We start from the raw sequence: 18,182 nt of genomic DNA, 5'->3' as shown, positions 1-18,182 counted from the left end.
CCCAGGGCGCTGTGGGTTGGGGGGGGACAGGTGTGGGGCACAGCCAAAGGGAGCACAGCCTGTGGCGGACACCACAGTGAGGCTCACGGAGACAGCTCCAGGCTCATCACCCAGGGTGTGGGTTAGGGACTGGGGGCATCAGCTCTGCCTGGCAAAGCTGGGAGTCCTGTGCGTCCCCCCGGCCCATGGCGGGGCTGTGCCAGCGGTGGGGGGGGGAATGGGAGGGGCGCGGCGGGCCGGCGCAGGTCCCTCCTGCGCGGCACTCCCGTCATGTGGTTTTGCACCCTCTGGACTCATTTCCAAAAAAGCATTTCCTCCTGCTGCGATTGAGTGTAAAAGCCTGCCTGGGGAGGGCTGGCACTCATTCACCACGCGTCGCGCGGCGGCGATGGGGCGCCGGGGCACCCTGCCCTCACGCTGAGCCTCCCTGGCACTGGGGACCCCGCGCTCTGCTGCGCCCACCACCACCACCCGGCATGACCCAGCCACGTCGGCTTCAAGGATGAAGCGCCACTGCCCAGGGGCAGCTTCGGTGAGTGTGGTGGGGCTGGGGTCACTGCAGCCGGGATGGGAGCAGCCCCGGTGTGACCAGGCTGTGGCTGTGGGTGGCATGGCCACAGCAGGCATGGCTGTGGGGACTGTGGGCAAGGTCACAGGGACAATGGGCACGGCACAGCCACAGGGCACAGCATGGTGATGGGAACCACGGGTATGGCACAGCCACGGGACTGTCGACATGGCCACGGGGACTACAGACACAGCCCAGTCACAGGGACTGTGGCATAGCTTGGCCTTGGGGACTGCAGCTGTAGCCACCGGGATGATGGGTGTGATGTGGCTGTGGGGCTGATGGCAGGGCACAGCCACGGGACCACCGACAGGCTGCACCACGAGCCTGCAGGCACCCATCAGGGATGCTGGCTGCAGTGCTGCACGTGGTGGTAGCTGAGGACACTGGGGCGGCCGAGGGGACTCGGTGGCTGGGTGCTCCAGTGCCCGCGGAGCCTGCAGCCGGAGCCGCGTTACGGGTAGGGGTGGCGCTTGCGCAGCACAGGAAGCGGTGGCCCCGCGGGGTAACCGGCAGCAGACGGCAGCTGTGCAGGCAGCTCCCTTCCTGCGGGGCACCCCCTGCCTGGCACTGCGGCCCCTGCCCTAGCGGGTGCCCAGGAAGGGGCAGTGCCCTCGCGTGCCAGCAGGGCCCCGCTGCGGGAGGCTCGTGCCTCGGTGGGGCTGTGCCGCTGACTCAGACGTGCCGCTGGCTGCCGGGCCAGCTCGTCGCGGTGCGTCCGCCCTGATCTGATCGCGGCGCTATGCAAATGGGACAGCCTGTGCACTGTTTCCAGTCCACCGGTGGCGGATTTAATAGAAAATGATTCAGTCCCTGTAATCGGGGCAATCTCGGCTGGGAAATCCAGTCCCTGGTGTGGAATCCCCTGGCTCGCTGCCCGCCGTGGCTGGGCACGCAGTGCCTGCCCCATGGACCCCACCCCCTGCCCACCGCGCTGCCGGCAGTGGAGCCGGTGCGGACACCCCCTGCGCAGCCCACGCGGGGGCTCCCCTCCGTACAGCACCCAGCACCCCAGACGGGGCGGCGGGGGAGCGGTGACCTAGTTTGGGACGCACGTACAAAGCACGATAGCATCGAGGGAGAGCATGAGCTGGGCATGGTTTCCTCTCAGGGAGGAAATCGCCTCATCTGTGAGGAAGATAAAACAGAGGAAAGTAAAGGGAGGCAGCATTAACCCTCACGCGCCCAGCCCCTGCATGCAGCATGGGGTTGAGTCCCAGCCCGGGCTGGCTGAAGGCGTCCCCGGCTGGGTGCCTGTGGGCAGCAGCACCAGGTCTGCCCGTGCACCAGCCTCCCTCCTCCCCATCCCTGCCCGAGCCCAGGCAGGGTGGCCCCCGCACCCCCGCAGCGCGTGCCCTGCAGCCCAGGCAGGAAGCCGCTTACTCAGGTACCGAGGGGAAAGCACGGCCCAGGGGCTGCCGCGGGGCATTCCCAGCCCTGGGCCGCACACCCGCGCAGCCCTGGGGCACGGGGCCACCTCTCCGGCTGTCCTGCCCTGAAGCCAGTGTGGGGCCTGGCAGGGGCACCAGCATCCACCGGCCATGCGATGCACCAGGCTGTGCTTGGCTTGGGCTCAGGTGGTCAAACCTCGGTGCCAGTCCCTGTTGCCTGATTGCGCGTGGCTGGAAGCACGGTAAGCACGACAGCCCAGCCCTGCTGCACGGCTCCCCGGGGCGCCCACCCCATGCCTGGGTGCCAGCTGTCTGCAGCCCTGCCCTTTCCCTGCCTGCAGGTTGTCCTGGCAGTGCTGTGGCTGCTGGCAAGCGGGTTGCTGCCCCTGGGCTGCCAGGACTGCGCTGTGTCACAGGGGCAGCAGGGCCCAGCGCAGCTGCCCGCCCATCCACGGAGGCTCGCTGCAAAGCCCACCTGCCCCACCGGGATGAACTGGATCGATGAGGCTCGTCGGTGCTGCCCCCAGTGTCCACCAGGTGAGAGAAGTGCAGCTGGCACGGCACAGTACGCCAGGCACACGGCCTGCCACATACATCATGGCATGGCACTGCCTGGGCGTGCAGTAGTGGCCGTGCCACTTGTCACCCTGCTGCCTGCACAGGGACGTACCTGAAGAACCCCTGCTCGAAGCATGGCAATGACAGCGACTGTGCAGCCTGTCCCGATGGCACCTACCACTCCCAGCCCAACACCCGCACCAAGTGCCATGTTTGCTATGAGTGCGACCACCACGGTGAGCTGGCAGTGCCCCGCGCCGCGCTGTGCTGTGCCATGCTGTACCACCCTGCTCACCCCCACACCTGCAGCTTTCCAGAGCGTGCTGAGCAACTGCTCGGCCACCAGCAACGTCGCCTGTGGCTGCAAGCCTGGCCACTTCCGCAGCTGCCTGAACGAGCACTGCAACGAATTCTCCTGCAGCAAGTGCCAGCTCTGCCCGGGGAGGCTGGTCCAGCGGCCCTGTGAGTCCTGTCACCCAGTCCTCGGGGTGCCACCCCCTGGGCCCACCGCAGTCCTGACATGTGCCCTCTCCCCAGGCTCAGACACGCAGGACACGCTGTGCGGCAGCTGCAAGCCCAACTTCTACGCCAAGGGCAGCGAGTGCCGGCCGTGCCACATGTAAGCAGCATCCCGGGAGGGGTTGCGTGGCTGGCGGTGCAGCGCGGTGCCCACGTTCCCTCTCCTTGCAGGAGCACCCCGGAGACGTGCGGCGAGGAGTGCCAGCAGGCGTGCGGAGGCAGCGCCCGAGGTGCGCGGGGCAGCGGGGCTGGGGGCGCCAGGGCAGCGGGGTGGGCATGGCTCTGTGGGACACCGCGTTGCTCCCTTGCAGGCTCGGGGCTGCAGTACCTTCTGCTGGCCCTGACTGTGCCCCTCTTCATGGGCGCCTTCGTCATCTACAAGAGGAGGTGGCTCCAGCACAGGACCCTGGTGGGCAGCCCCCTCCTCACAGTCCCACCCCAGGGCTGCCCCAGCCCCACGGCCTGCACATTCTCCCCCACCCAGGAGGCTGTAGCGACGGAGACAGTGCCGTGCCAGGTCAGTGCCTGTGACAGGGCGGCTGCGGTGGGGGGTTACCAGCCACGGCAGTACGGTCCTCATTGGACCAGGTCGTGTCTCCCCCAAACAGGTCTGTGAGCACAGCCCCAGCACAGCGAGGAAGAGCCCCGAGTCCTGGGCCTTGCACAAGTGCCTCAGCGGAGCAGCACTGCTGGATGGCGGCGTGGAGCCCTCAGCGCCCCAGGAGCCCCGCACAGCGCGGGGCCCCGACTCGCGCCCCCGCAGCCCCCAGCGCTGCGCCCTGCTGCAGGGCAGCCAGCTCTACGCCGTCATCAATGCGGTGCCGGTGCGGCGCTGGAAGGAATTCATGCGGGTGCTGGAGCTGCGGGACATGGAGATCGAGCTGGTGGAGATGGAGGTGACCCACTTCCGCGACCAGCAGTACGAGATGCTGAAGCGCTGGTGCCAGCAGACCAGTGCCACGCTTGACCGCATCTTTGCCGCCCTGGAGCACATGGAGCTGGCGGGCTGTGCCGAGGCGCTGCGCCAGAGCCTGTCGGCGGGACCCTGACCCCACGTCCCCAGCCTGGGAAGGCAGCACCACCGGCTGCCCCAGGGTCCCCTCCTAGGCTGTATTGTGACCCCGTGGGCCCAGGGACAGACACATCCCAGAAAAGCAGGGTCCCTACGGGACCACCCTGCCCTGGTGCCGTGGGGCGCCGTACCCCTAAGTATTGTTACTTATGCCATGTAGACATTTTATGTCAGTTATCCAGACTGTGGGCTCAGGCTGCAGGAGCAGGACGGAGCTCCCCTCCCCAGCCACCCCCCACTATTTATGTCCTCCTGCTCCGGGGGCTGCCTTGGACACTGCCCCCGGTTCGCAGGTTGCCTGGCCGGGCTCCTGGGCGCGTGCTGCTCGCGGGACGAGCGGGTGCCGAGCCCGCTGCCAACCCATGGGATAGTTCTCAAGTCCGCCGGGCGGGTGCACTCAGGTGGGCCTGCCCCCACCCCAATAAAGTGGCGTGTTCTCCATCCTCTGGCACCTGGCCCTTTTTCCTGGGGCTGCTGCTTGCCTCTCAGCACCGCGCTGGGGCCAGCGGGGCTCCACGTGCCTGGGGGCGCTGCGGGTGACGGCACCGTGGGCGGCACAGCGCAGCCCCACGGGAGGAGGGCAGGAGGGACCAGGCGGTGAGGGCAGCCCCAGGAAAGCGCGGGGCACTGCTGGAGGGGATTAAACGTTTTAATCGCCGAAACGCGGAGGGTCCGGGGCAGACGCGAGCTGCAAGTCTCCCTCTGGTGGCTCCGGAGGTGGGAGGAGAAGGAGCGGAGCCGGCAGCCCAGGGAGCTGCAGCAGCCGCCCGGGCAGCCTGGCTGCCCACGGCCCCGGAGCTCCCTGCGAAGGGCAGCGTGCGCAGGGTGGCGGCAGGCGGGTGGCGGCGGGACGGGGCTACGGGCACCCGGGGCAGTGGCGGCGGGCGCTCCTCCGGGACGGGCGAGGCGGGAGCGCCGGGGCCGTTGGCGGCGGGAGGAGGGTGCCGAGGCACGTCCCGGCTGGTGCAGGGCCTGCGGCGGGACCTGTCGGCCTCCTCCCGCCACGAAGAGCCTTGTGCAGCGCGCGGGGGTGCTACGCTGCTGCGGGGAGCGGGGGCTAGTGCTTCGCTATATCCCCTTTCTTGAGGATGATCTGCCGCTGCCAGGGCGCCAGCTTTGTCTCATCGTACCCAAGAGTCCTTAGCTTTTCTGACTGCTCCTTCTCCTTCTCCTCCTCCTCTCGCTTCAGCTTCTCTTGCTCTTTCCTGCTCGGCAGCAGAGGGGACGGGGTGCTGTGGGTCACTGAGCCCAGCCGCACACCCACCCCCCCTGCCAGGGAAGGGGACAGACGGCACTCACCGTTTCTGCTCCCTGTGAAAGCAAAGGGACAAGATGCCGTTAGTGTGGGCTGGGGGCAGCTGGCCAGCACAGGCGGCCCCCAGCCCGCCCTGCTCACCTCTCCTCCTCCAGCTTCTTGCGCAGGATGTCCCTCCTCCAGGCCGGCATGCTGGCCAGGCGCGCCTCCTCCTCCTTCTCCTGCAACAAACAGCCGCGTTACGGACAGCCACGGGAGCGCAGGGCCCTGGGGTGGCTGGCCGGGCTCCACTGGGGGAAGCGAAGGATGGCAAAGGCTCCTGGAAAGCAACCCCCCCCCCATGGGCCAGGACCGACCCAGCCCCAAGGACATCACCCCTGGGCCCACATCCCACTGGCCACGGGGAGCACAAGTGTGGAGGCAGCCGGCAGGAGTGAGGCGCACCCCCGGCACCGCACAACGCGGCACGGCGCTGATGGGACACGGCTCCGCAATGCCGTGGGCACGGTGCCAGGCGGGAGCCCTGCGGTGACGGGTCCTGCCATCCCCCCCCCCTCGCTGTCCACGTTATCCCGGTGCGGGGAGCACACGCGACCAAGGAGCGTGCGGAGCGCTGAGCCCTTCACAGCACACACAGCTTTATTGCACCGACACGTGGGGGCCCACGACGCCCCGGCACCGCAAACAGCACACCAAAGGGGAGCTGAGCCCCCAGCACAACACACAGCCGCGGCAAGGGGCACACAGCAACTTCGACACACAGCTGGCCACAGAACCCCCGAAGGGTCTGGGCACCCGGGGCCTGCTCCCAGGGCATGAAGCAAAACCCATGGGTCTGCAGAGCCGGCCCGCAGTCCTGCTGCCGTGAGAGCAGCTGAGCTGTGCCAAGGCACGGGGTCCTGCTGCCCGGCTGCACCCGGAGCCTCTCCTGGCTGCACGCCCCAGCCGTGCACTCCACCAGCCACATGCCACCACCACAGCCCCGGGGCCTGCTGCTGCCACAGCATCCCACCGAGCTCAGATATCGAACATCTCTGCCTCCTTCTCCTTCCAGAAGGAGAAGCTGCGGTCGATGTAGCGGCAGATGTCCTCGTCACTGAACTCCCCCAGCTCCGAGACCAGCTGGGCCGGCTCCTTGCCTCCCTGGGCTGCAGCAGTGGGTGCCAGACTGGGGGATGAAGGAGTCGACGCCGCTGCTGCTGTGGGCACTGTGGGGCTGTCCCCAAAGAACTCCTGCTTGAGGTCCTCGAAGCCGTCGAGCCAGCAGCGGTGGCCAGCCTCGACCCGCTCCAGCGCGGCACGGTGGAAGCGGCGGATGCACTCCCAGCTGTGGGTGCCCAGGCGGTCGAACATCTCGTAGCACAGCAGGTGCCGGAAGCGGCGCTCCTCGGGGCTGAGGTTCATCTCCAGCAGCTGGAAGTAGCCCAGCATGAAGAGGTCGAGCGAGAGGCTGTCGTAGGGCACGGGTGAGCCTCGGACATGGGGCAAGAAGTGCTCGGGCCAGTAGAGCACATCAGCGCGACTCAGCCGCCGGATCTGCCTCCCAGGCACCCGGTGGGCAACGCTCCTCCAGCGTGCCAGCAGCCTCCCCACCGCCTGCCGCTGCTTCCAGAGCCGCCGCAGCCGATCGTCCCCATGGGTGCGTGCACCAGGTGCCTCCGCCAGTGCCCACTTCTTCCAGTGCTCCAGGAAGAGGGAGACGGCGCGCTCCTTCCGTGCATCGATGCGCTCCTGCAGGCAGCTCAGCTCCGTCTGCACTGGCTGGCTGCGCCGCAGCACCCCGACTGCGTCCCTGTCCCCGTACTCCTCCTCCAGGACGGGCTCACGGGTGCAGACTTCCACGGGTGCTCCTGGGGGCAGTGACCGCTTCCGCTTGGTGACCCTGGTGCGGGGCACGGGGGCTCCCACCAGCCCCTCATAGTTGGCCTTGAGGCTGCGGACGGACACACCGCAGTGCAGGATCTCACGCTGGGCGTCCTGCTGGGTGCCGGCCGGGGCACCGGGAGGGGACCTCTGGGGCACGGCGCTGCTCGCCACTCCCCCCAGCCCAGGGCTCTCCCGGCCCCCCAGAGCAGCCAGCAGCACGGCCATGCTCCTCAGCAGCGCAGAGGTCTTGCTGCACCAGGCGGGCAGGTCCTCGGCACGGCCCTGCAGGCGCCGGGGGTCGAGGGAAAAGCGCTCGGGGGCCAGGGTGGCTGGGAGCGGCAGGAGCTGCTGCAGCTCCTCCTCCAGCTGCTCCAGCTCCGTCTCCACTGTCTGCACCTTGTGCATCACCTGCAGGTTTTCGATTTGCCTCTCAATGCGGAGAATGTCCTCCTCCGTCATGAGCTGCCCAAAGGGTCCCAGCATGCCCCCGTGGGCGGGGGAGTAGCGCCAGCACGGGGGGGACAAGACGCTCCCAGGCTCCAGCTAGGGCAGGAAAAAGGGCAAAACAGCTCCTGAGGACGCGCCCCGCAGCCTTGCACGTGCCAACCCCCCAGCACCGGGGTCCAGCAGGGGGCCAGGACCGCGCACGCCTCGCACCGCTGGTGGCCACATGGGACGAGCGCTCTGGGAAGGGCTCTGCAGCCGGGCAGGGTACACAGCACCCACAGCATGCGTGGCGGAGCTGTCCCCTGCATGCAGCGGGGCTGGGGCTGTCCAGGCGCAGCGGGGAGCCGGAGGCGATGCCGTGCTGCGCCGTGTCCAGGAGACGGGTCCTGGGCTGCTGGACCATGCCCATGCCGCTCTCACCGCACGCACAGCACACGGAGCCCCGCAGAGGGTCCCCCCCTACCTTGCGCCGCTGCTCCTCTTCCTCCTGCATGCGGAGCTGCAGCTTGCGCACCATCACCTGCCGCTTCCACTCGGGGATGGGCCGGCCCTGCTCGTCGTGGCTCGGCACCAGCGCCTCCGCGTCTGGCGGGCCCCCGGCCCCCGGCCCCGGCACCGGTGAGCTCCCATTGAGCACCGGCTCCGGTGAGCCCCCTGCCATGCAGCGCGGCAGCCCCACAGCCTCGGGGGTGGCCGGCGGGGTGGGCGTCCTGGTGGGCGATGGGGAGGATAGCGGCGACTCGGCCTGTGGAGGAAGGGAGGAAGGGAGAGTGGGTGCCCGCTGTGCCCCCCCAGTCCCGCAGGGCTCAGGGCCCTCCCGCCTTCCCCCACACCACTCCACCACCTACATTGGCCCCTGCCTGGCCACTGCCAGAGAAGACAGTGGTGAAGCCTTTGCTTTGCGGCGTCGGCTTCAGGCTCTTCCCAGCCTTGATCTCGGCCAGGAGCTCCGAGTTGTCGCCGGTGGGGGACATCATGTTGAACGACTTGGTGCCTGGCGGAGAAAGGCATGGTGGGCAGTAAGGGCCCTGCTGCTGCCGGCCCCCTGCTTCCCCAGCAGATTGCGGACCACGGGGGTGACGGGGGGCCGGCCAACAGCCCCCCACACCCAGGAGCCCTTGGGACCCCAACAGACCAGAACCCTGGCACCCAGCTCCCCAGGGCAGCCGGGCAGCCCCAGCCCTGAGCGCTGCCCACCTCTACCCGTGAGCCTGGCACCGCGCTGTGACGACGGCTTGTGGTGACCAGAGGGACAGGACCGTGGCTGGCAGCAGCCCTGTTGCAGCAGGACAGCCCCGTGCTGCCTCGCAGAGGTCCTGGCGCCCTGCAGCCGCCCACGGTGTCCCGGTAGCAACGCACCCACCAGCCCCGAGCCGCAGCCGGGGCTCTAGCACCCTGCCCCGTGAGCACCCACCGTCCGTGCCAGCCATGCGTGCGTCCCTAAAGGCCCATGGTGCCGTGCCGTGGCAGAGCCCCTTCCCCACCGCCCTGCGCTCGCCCGCTCGGCCGCGCCGCAGCAGGGGCCAGACTCCTGTTGGTGCGGAGGGCCCAGCCGGGCGCTCGCAATGCCATCCAGTGCCACTGAGACCCCAGTCCCTGGGAGCCGGCGCTAATAAAGCGGGGGCTGAGCGGCTGCCAGCCTGCGAGCTGCAATCAGCGGCGGGGGAGCGGCCGGTGCGCTCACGTGGCGAGGTAATGCCGGCCGGCTGAGCGCGAACAAAGGCGCTCTGTGCGCGGGGCCGCGGGGCCGCAGGGGGCACGGGGCCCTGCCAGCCCTGCCTGGGCAGCAGCAGTGGCCCCATGCTCTGCTCCTGTCTCAGGCGGAGCCGTGCCGCAGCTCAGGGCTCCTGCTTGGCACCAAGCGTCACGTTGGCCTCGTGGCCTGGGACACGTTGGAGAGGGCTGGGCACCATTGTGCCTGGCCGGAGGGACAGCGGCCACCTTGGCCATCCTGCGGGACAGCCCCGCTCGGCAGGCAGCGAGCTGGCAGGGGTGCGGGCAGCGCTTCCCCAGCACCATGTTCGCTCCCTGGCCGCAGGGTGGGCCCGTGCTGGGGAAAGCTGCTGGGACCGGAGCTGGGATCCGGCCCTGCCGTCTGCGCCCCATCGAGGCGCCCTGCTCTCGGCTGCAGGCGCTCCGTCCCCGCAGGCACTACCTGACCACCAAAGAGTAAAGAGCCGTGGTACTTACTCTTCATCTGTCTCAAAGCCTTTCCTTCTAGGGGGAGAAGCAGAGAGGCGGCACAGCGCGTGTAGCAGAGGAAGGATTTGGCCACCACAAGACAAGAGAGAAGAGAAGCAGCCAGCAGTGAGAGCAAGTGGGGGCGGGCAGGCGTGGGAGCCCCCGCGCCGAGACCGGAGGAGAGAAGGACAGAGAGGCTGTCAGGAGCCGTGCCCCGAGGAGCCGGAGCCCAGGGAGAGGAGAAGCACGAAGGCGCCCAGTGCTGGGGCGCGTGCAGCACGGCACCGCCGCACAGCTGGGGCAGGCGCTGTGCCCGCTGCCGGGCCCTGGCCCCCCGTGCTCCCCAGGACCCCCGACTTACTTCCCGTGGAGGAGGAGGAGCGGCGGGGGCCGGTGGGGGCCTCAGCTGGCGGAGGTGGCGGTGGTGGCGGTGGGCAGGCGGTTTCGGGCAGCGGCGGGGGCGGCGGTGGGGGCGGCAGCTCGGCACCAGGCTTGCTCTCTGCCGGGCCCCCGTTGTGCATGGTGTCCGCGGAGAGGGGAGAGGCCTGAAAGATCACGGGCGGTCGTCACACGGAGCCAGTGCCACCGCGCTGCCCGCGGCACCAGGGCCCGGGCTCACCTCCTCACTGTGTGCCATCCTGCGGGGGCCGGGCAGCTCCACCGCGCTGGGCCCCAGGTGCTTATAGTAATCGCCCGTGCTTGGCTGCTTGCTGAAGTTCCTCGACCGCCTCGTGGAGTCGGCCCGGCGCAGGCCCTCGGGGCTGCCCTCGCGTGATGCTAGCTGCAACGGGGAGCGCAGCTGAGCGGGGCCACGCTGGGCTCAGCAGGGCCGCGGCATGGCCATGGTGCATGCCCTGGGGGGATGCGGGCTGAGCGTGGGGTTGGCTGCGGCCCCCGACAGTGCCTGGCACCGCGACCCCATGGCCTGTGCCTGGGAGCCCGGCTGAGCCTCCCCTGGGATAACCCCCTGGGAACGGGAGCGCTGCCTCCCGGCCCCACGGATTAGCTGGGAGCTTGAGCTTATCCCCGCGGGGCCGGAGCCCTGCCGCAGACCCGGCTGTAAACGTCGCTATTAAGGCAGTAAGACCTGCGGCAGCACGGCCTCGGCTCACCCCAGTGCATACCTCCGGGGCTTTGCGGGTCGTGCTGTGGAGCGGCCACACTGCAGGGGGCCGTGCCCGTGCCCGGGTGAGGGGTCCCGCCGCTGTGGCACAGTCCCGTGCCCTGCTCCCTGCGCCCAGGGCCCCACTATTTGCATTTCTCTGTGCGCCACCTCCGCCCGAGGCATTTGCATGGTGAGCCTGGGCACAGCACGCCACCAGCAGCCCCAGCTAAGTCAACAAGTGCCAGCTCGGTGCTTCCTGCTCCGGCAGCCGCCGGGCACCGCGCCAAGCCTGGCTCTGGCTCCAGCAGCCCCAGCCCCGGCCCCACGGGTGGGTGCGAGGTTGGTGCCGCCCGGCCTCACAGCACCGGGTGCCCACACACCCTGGCACCAACAGTGCTTGAGCTCACACGCAACCACGCCTGCCGTGGGCAGCCCCGGGCAGGGCCGCTCGTTAGCCCTACGTGTGCTAACAAACAATGGGGAGCCCAGCACAGGCCTGGCACACGCTGCTCTGCCAAGACCCCATCCTGCGTGCCCCGGACCCCTGCAGCGCAGGGCTCTGCTGGTGCTTACCCACACCTGCAGCCGTGGCCATACACCAGGCTGTCCCCAGCCGGGTGGTGGGGCCCATGGCTGGGGTCGAGGCGGACCCCAAGCCCCCTGCACCCAGTGCCCCCCCTGCCCCAGGCAGCTGCGCCCCTCTTACCTGTACGTCCCAGCTGAGCCCTCTCAGCTCCTGGCAGCGCCGGCAATGCCACCCGACACCTGCGGCGCAGGTGACACTGGAGCTGGGCACTCGGGTTACAGCTGCTGCCTGCACCCCACGCCTCCACGCAGCCGCCCACGCCCAGCTCGCCCGGGGCACTGTGCCGGTGGCACCGCTGGCACCACGTGAGCACAGCGCACGCCACCCACACGGCGCTGGCGCTCTGAGCCGGTGCAGTTCGGTGGTGGGGCATCACTGGCCCCAGCTTGCCGTACCCCTGCTGCCATGGCAGGCACTTGGCGTGCCACCCCCGGCGGTGCTGCCACTAGTTACTGACTGCCCATGGGACATGGGTGCCCGGAGGTGTGCCCACCCCCCCCGGCAGCCCCCCCTGAGCTCACGGCCAGGAGCAGCTGGGCGGGGAGCGCGGGGGGACCGTACCTCTCTGCGCAGCGCCTGGCTCTCCACGTGCCGCAGGTTGTTCTTGGCCCGCACGTAGATGTCAGCGGTGTCGGGGGAGGCGGGGGGCGCAGGCGCGGGGTAGCTGGGGGGCGGCGGGGGCGGGCGGGTGGCAGGTGGGGGTGGCGGCGGGGGGAAGCTGGGGGGTGGCGGTGGGGGGCCCTCACTTGCTGACCCCCTGCCCCGTGGCCGTGTCTCGGGATTCAGCATGTCCATGTACGCCTGCATGTCCGTCAGCGCTGGCTCGGGGACCCCTGCAGAGGGGAGGGGGGGTCACAGCAGCACTCACCCTGTGTGTTGCCCCCCCCATCTCCCTGACCCATGCACTCACGGGCTGTGGGGGCCCCGTGGGGACCACCCCTCTTCTCTCCAGTGCTCGACTGGCTGGAATTGCAGGAGTCGTAGTTGGAGAGGGTGCTGGCGGGGGAGCCCACCTCAAAGCGTGCCTGGGGCGCCGACGCCGTGGTGTTGGGCGACGACATGCCCGAGTCGGGCTGCCGGCACTCCCCATCTGCTGAGGGGTCTCGCGACAGCACGCGGTGCTCCACGCTCTGCCGGCACAGCCGAGCGGTCAGGAGGTGGGCAGCAGCACCCAGGCCCTGCACACCCCCACGAGCCCCCCGCGCGCTGTGTCCCGATGCTGCAGGGTGCCACCGTACCATGTTCTCCACAGTGCGCAGGTACTTGGCGCAGTGGCTGTGGCCGTTGTAGTCGGCGAGGTCGGCTGCTGTGTAGCCGTCCTGGTCGCGGATGCTGAGGTCGGCACCATTCACCACCAGAATCTGGCAGCACTGGGGAGAGGGGGGAGCGTGGCAGGGTTGATGCTGTGCTCCCCCCCTCCCCACCAGCACCCTCGGCCACCAGCACCAACCTCCAGCTCGCCGTTCTCAGCGGCGTCGTGCAGTGGCGTGCCGCCCCAGCCGTCTGCTGTGATCTCGCCCCCGTGCAACAGGAGCCAGCTCAGCACCTTGGCGTGGCCGCAGCTGGCGGCGAAGTGCATGGCTGTGGCCCCGTCGTCATCCCGCTCTGACAGGCTCACCGTCGTGAAGCTCATCTGCGGAGGTGGCAGATGAGCAGGGCCGCCGTGCCGTGCCATGCCGAGCTGTGCCATGCTGAGCCGCGCCGTGCCCAGGCAGCACTTACCAGCCAGACGATGACGGTGTTGTGGCCCATCTGGGCCGCGGCGTGCAGCGGGGTCATGCCGTCATTGGCGCGCACGTGGGGGTCAGCCCCACAGTCCTTCACCAAGTACTGGATGATCTCGAGGTGGCCCTCCTGGCAGGCGAGGTACAGAGGGGTGGCACCGGTCTTGGTCTGGGCACTGAGAGTGCTGCAAGCAGAGCACGGCGCTGGGCACCTGCAACCCTCATCTGGTTGCACAGCCCGTGAGTGCATGGGGCAGAGAGCTGGGGGGGCGGCACAGGGTGAGCACTGCTGTGACCCCCCCCTCCCCTCTGCAGGGGTCCCTGAGCCAGCACTGCTTGGGGCACCGGGAACGTGGGGGTGTGGGGCACAGGGGACATGGTCGCAGGGGCATGGAGGACACGGGGATATGAGGGCACAGGGGCACACTGGGCACAGGGGATGTGTGGGACACAGGGACCACGTGTGTCACAGGGCCTGGGGGGCACGGAGGGCACAGGGCAGGCAGGGCAGCACCAGCTGCCGGGCAATATGGGCTGGGGCCGGCCACCCCACAGCCCTGCTCAGTCCCCGCACAGACACAGCGGCTGCCGTGGGAGGTCATTAAGTCAATAAGCTCGGGCTAATCGCATTCCTTCGGCTGTTTTTGGACACTGCAATCTAGCAGTATTTTTAAGTAAGCAGCTTAGGCACCAGCAGCCGGTGGGGAAGGGTGGACCTGCACGTTGGCACTGCCCAGCCTCGCTGCTCCCCAGCAGCCCCACTGCTGGGCACCGCTGCCCCCAGCCCTTGGCACATCCTGAGTCACGCATCCCACGTCCCACATCCAGCACCCTGCATCCCGCATCCCAAATCCCGCTTCCTAAATCCTGCGTCCCACACTGCACACCCTTGCCATGCAGGAAGCTGGTTTTTAAGAGCGCCATAAAAACCTGTTGAATATTTAAAAAAAGAAGTGCAATAAATACTCTGCTCTGTTATCGCAGAGATCACGGGCCCTTAATAATTGATCCCTGTAACTGTGAGACGGGTGGCGGCCAGCACTGGCTCTGCGCTGTGCCATGCTGCAGGATGCCAGCTTTCCGTGCACCGCACTGGAGACTGGGACCCGGGACAGGGCTGGGGGCTGGCTAGGGCACAGCAGAGCCATGCACGGTTGTGGTGCGGGTGCAATGGGCACATTTTCAATCCATAATTGCCATTTCCCAGTTATGGGGAGGGGTTAATCCACTCGGGTGAGCACCGGCTGGGAGCCAGGCGCTCGGCGCTGTGGGTGAACTGCTTTGCCAGATGGCCACGACCCCACGCTGGCCGCCCGCCTCGCCACCAGCTGCTGCGGACCCCGCGGGGCAGCCGAGCCAGCAGCGGAGGTGCCGGGGACGCTGCGGCCTCGCTGCTGGTGCTGGCTGCCCAGCCTGGCACGCGCCCTCCTGCCCGAGCTGTGGCCACGTCCCGCAGCGCCCCAGGATTGAATTTCACAGCTGTAACAGAGCCTCCTGCAAGCTGCGGGGCCCGAGCACAGGGCGAGCAGTAAATAATTCAGGGGCCACCTTGGCGGTGGAAGGCGGGCGATGGCAGCAGAGTAACCCCAGCAGGGACATGAAATTCAATGTGAAAGCGCTGCCGCCAAGCGTGCTGCGGGGGTGACAATGCAGGGACTGAGCAGGAACCACGGCTGTGAGGGAGCTGGGCCCCGGGATGGGGAGGGTTAATTCGTCTGGGTGTGGGGGCAGCACAGGTGTCCCCCCGAGCCCGCACACCTGGGGCAAGGAGATAAAGAGCCAGGGTGGCTGGGCTGGGGAGGCTGCTTGCAGTTGGGTAGGTAGGTGGGGGGCAGCTGCTGGGGGGGCAGCAATGGGGGGGCAGCAATGGGGGGGCAGCAATGGGGGGGCAGCAAGGGGCCCTGCTGGTGGGATGGCTGTGTGGGTCTGGGTGCTGGTGCGGGACCATGTGGCACCTGGGGAAGGGGGTGAGAATGAGGCCAGGGGCAGCCTGAGGGGGTCCTGCCACCTCTCCATGCCCCCGATACCTGTGGTCCCTGCACCTGCTGGGCACGGCGTGGTGGGGAAGTGTGTCCCCACGACCCCCCCCCTCGGCCAGGGCCCTGGTTATTTATAGCAGCCTCTGCCCACCGTGGGAAATGAGATTAGGGGCCACGTAATCACATGGTGAGGCCTGGGGTGGCTTGGCGCTGTGTGCCCTGTGGCAGCCGTGCTGTGTCCCCAGGGCACGGCGGGGGGCGGCCACACGGGGGGCTGACCCCAGGAGCGGAGCGGGGCCGTGGCGGTGCTGGCCGAGCAGCGCTGCTGGGGCCGGTGGTGCTGTGGCCCTGAGCCCCTGGAGGCAGCGGGGAAGGTCGCCTCTGGTGCAGGGAGCAGCCTCTGCTCCGCGGGCAGCCTAATCCATTTACATAACGGCGGGCGGACAAAGGCGGCTGTGTTATCGCCCCGCGCCAAGAGCGCCGCGAACAAACCCTGCTGCATGCTGCTCGTGGTCGGCAGCTATATTTCTGTCAGTGCTCACTGCGCTCCTCCTCGCCCTTTCTCTCCGGGTGATAAAGAAGGCACAGCTGCCTTCCCGAGGTGATAATGCTGCTGTGTTGCCCTTGGAGCTGTGATGCAAGGGGGGTGGAGATGGCCGCATCTCCAAGTGGCTGGTGCCCAGTGCTGGCACCTTGCACAGCGGCTCAGGGGAAGGACAGGTGGCAGTGGGGCTGCCAGTCAGCGCGCCATCAGCTTGGCCCCTGTGCCCCCCTCGGCAGCAGGGGCTGTTACCTTGGGCAGTATCCTAGGAGAAGTCGCAGGGAGGGGAAATCCCCTTTGGCCGCAGCGTAGTGGACCGGCAGCGCTCCCGTGTCCGTGGCTGCCGTGGGGTCGCTGCCTCCGAAGCGGAGGAGCCAGTCGATCACCTCGTGGTGACCGAATCGGGCTGCGAGATGTAGGATAGTGGCACCGGAGTTGTCTGTGTCCTGCGGGAGGAAGGGAGAGGCCTCGGCACCCGGGAGCACAGGCTGCCCAGAGCCTCCAGCGAGGGCGTGTGCAGGGGGCTGGGGAAGCTCTGTCTGTACCGAGCATGGGCGGCCCTGCAGGGCTCCGGGCAGGAGGGGATGGCCCTGGGAAGCAGGGGAGAGGAGACCGGGGCTGTAAGCGTGCCCGGTCCGTGCCAGGTCCCCACGGGCCCCAGCAGCAGTGCACCAGCCTGGCTGTGGGGCCTCGTCGGCTGCTGGTGGTGCACAAAGCCCTGCTTGTTCTCCCTGCTGCGGGGGCTCACCGCGCTGCCGGCGGCCCGGCTCCCCTCCTGGCTCCATGGGATGCAGAGCACAGCTGGCCCTGGGCCAGGACGGCACCGAACCGTGCTGAACCCGTCCTTCCTGCTTAATCACTTCTCCCACCCCTCCTCCTCCTCCACGTCACATGTTGTTACCTCTCTGCCAGCCCCGGGCAAGCTGCTTATCTGCCCCGGGGCTTGCTCTGGTTGTGTAACCCCGGGAAGGGGCTGGCACCCTGGGGTGCAGCTTCCACCTGAACTTCCGTGCCCTCCTCGGCTCTGGGTGGGCTCTGTCCGGAGCGTGCCAGACCTGCTGTCCCAGCTGGGTGCCCGCCCCGGGGGTGGCTGTGCCGGCAGCTCCCGGCCCAGCGCAGGGTCAGGGCCCAGCACAAGGTGCTGCTGCATGCCTGCGCCCTCCTGAGCCCCCTGCCGCTGGGCAGCTCGGGCAAGGCAGAGCCCACGCGGGGCTACGGTGCTGCTGGAGGTGGCCATGTGGCTGTGGGTGGCCACGTGCCCTCGGCAGAGCCCATCCGTGACCTTCTCCCCATGGCCACCACTTCTCGCACCAGACCCACGCAGCCGGACACGATCCCGGAGCTCCTCACCCCGGCCAGGCCCTGGCTGTGGACCCCCCCCCCTCCACGGGGCGCAGCCCCTGCAGCGCGGATGTTTTGGGGACTTGGCTGCCCCTTGGTGCAGGCGTCTGTGGCCCTGGGAGCTGCGGTGGAGGCGTGGGGTGCCTCAGCCGAGCGGGGCAGCGCGGGGGTCTCTGGGGCGTGCCGAAACGCCCCCGGGCGCTTCCAGGCTTTCCGAGACCCCGCCGGGAGCCTCTCCGCGGCCGGAGGTGCCGGGGGGGGGGGGGGGAGGAGGAGGAGGCGGCGGCGGCGGCCCGGCCGCCCCCCCGGGGCCGCGCTCCCGTCCCGGCAGCCCGCCGCGCCCGCTCCGTCGAGCCCCGCGCCCCCTCCCCGGCCCCGCGGCCGCTCGCACCTGCACGCCGCAGCCCCCCTGCGTGAGCAGCCACTGCAGACAGGCGAGGTTGCCGGTGGCGGCGGCGTCGTGGGCCGGCGTGGCCCCGTTGCGCGCCCGCGCGTCGCCGCGCAGCGCGGCCTCGGCCGCCAGGTAGCGGAGGCAGGCGAGGCGGCCGGCGCGGGCGGCGTGGTGCGCGGGGGAGGCTCCGAGCGCGTCCCGCAGCCCCGGCCGCAGCAGCCCCGCCGCCCGCAGCCCCCGCAGCGCCTCCACGTCGCCCTGCCGCGCCGCCAGCAGCGCCCGCTCCAGCGCCATGGCCCCGGCCGCGCGGGGCCGTCCGGCCGCCGCTTGGCACTGAGCGGCGCCCCCGCGGCGCGGCGGCCCGGCCCCGCCGGCTCCTCCCTCCCCCGGGGCCGGCCCGCCCCGCCGCCCCCCCGCCCGCCCGCCCCGCGCCGCCCCGGCGGGAGCCCCGCCGTCGGGGCACGGCGGCCGCCCCGCCGCCCGTCGGACCCTGACCGAGACGGGGACCCGGGGCCGCGGCGGGGGCGCGGCGCCACCTAGCCCGGGCGCGGCGGGGGCCGCCGGTGTCCCCGGGGCCGCGCAGCCCATGCAGTGACACCGGCCCCGCCGCCCCGAGTCCCCGGCGGGCAGCGTTAACGGGCCGGCCCTGCGCGGGGAG

The 18,182-nt window shown here is 69.6% G+C and overlaps 2 protein-coding genes across 9 annotated transcripts; one reads left to right on the top strand and one right to left on the bottom strand.

Moving 5' to 3' along the window:
* Positions 1-92: 92 nt before the first annotated feature.
* TNFRSF25 (TNF receptor superfamily member 25) lies at positions 93-4,611 on the top strand. 2 transcript variants are annotated; one of them, XM_048067368.2, is made up of 8 exons: positions 93-532; positions 2,301-2,496; positions 2,622-2,753; positions 2,827-2,979; positions 3,055-3,136; positions 3,208-3,266; positions 3,348-3,553; positions 3,645-4,611. In XM_048067368.2, the coding sequence occupies exons 1-8, from the start codon at positions 503-505 to the stop codon at positions 4,083-4,085; spliced, it is 1,299 nt and encodes a 432-aa protein (XP_047923325.1). In that variant the 5' UTR covers positions 93-502; the 3' UTR covers positions 4,086-4,611. The 2 variants fall into 2 exon arrangements, with proteins under 2 accessions (XP_047923325.1, XP_047923324.1); XM_048067367.2 differs by having other exon boundaries at positions 93-2,496.
* Positions 4,612-4,743: 132 nt separating this feature from the next.
* ESPN (espin) lies at positions 4,744-17,833 on the bottom strand. Of its 7 annotated transcripts, XM_066982145.1 has the most exons (15): positions 17,525-17,833; positions 16,045-16,238; positions 13,271-13,457; positions 12,999-13,181; positions 12,787-12,918; positions 12,459-12,678; positions 12,110-12,381; positions 10,477-10,638; positions 10,219-10,402; positions 9,867-9,893; positions 8,525-8,670; positions 8,140-8,421; positions 5,505-5,584; positions 5,408-5,419; positions 4,744-5,313 (listed from the first exon to the last, which is right to left on the bottom strand). In XM_066982145.1, exons 1-15 carry the CDS (start codon positions 17,816-17,818, stop codon positions 5,166-5,168), a joined length of 2,523 nt encoding a protein of 840 aa, XP_066838246.1. In that variant the 5' UTR covers positions 17,819-17,833; the 3' UTR covers positions 4,744-5,165. The 7 variants fall into 7 exon arrangements, with proteins under 7 accessions (XP_066838246.1, XP_066838247.1, XP_066838242.1 ...); XM_066982146.1 differs by lacking the exon at positions 9,867-9,893; XM_066982141.1 differs by lacking the exons at positions 4,744-5,313; positions 5,408-5,419; positions 5,505-5,584 and adding an exon at positions 5,591-7,772.
* Between the last annotated feature and the right edge of the window lie 349 nt (positions 17,834-18,182).

The sequence above is a fragment of the Anser cygnoides genome, chromosome 23 (assembly GCF_040182565.1).
Source record: "Anser cygnoides isolate HZ-2024a breed goose chromosome 23, Taihu_goose_T2T_genome, whole genome shotgun sequence".
NCBI classification, from domain to species: Eukaryota; Metazoa; Chordata; class Aves; order Anseriformes; family Anatidae; genus Anser; species Anser cygnoides.
Note: the sequence above shows the minus strand (reverse complement) of the source record. Positions and strands in the feature narration are given on the sequence as shown.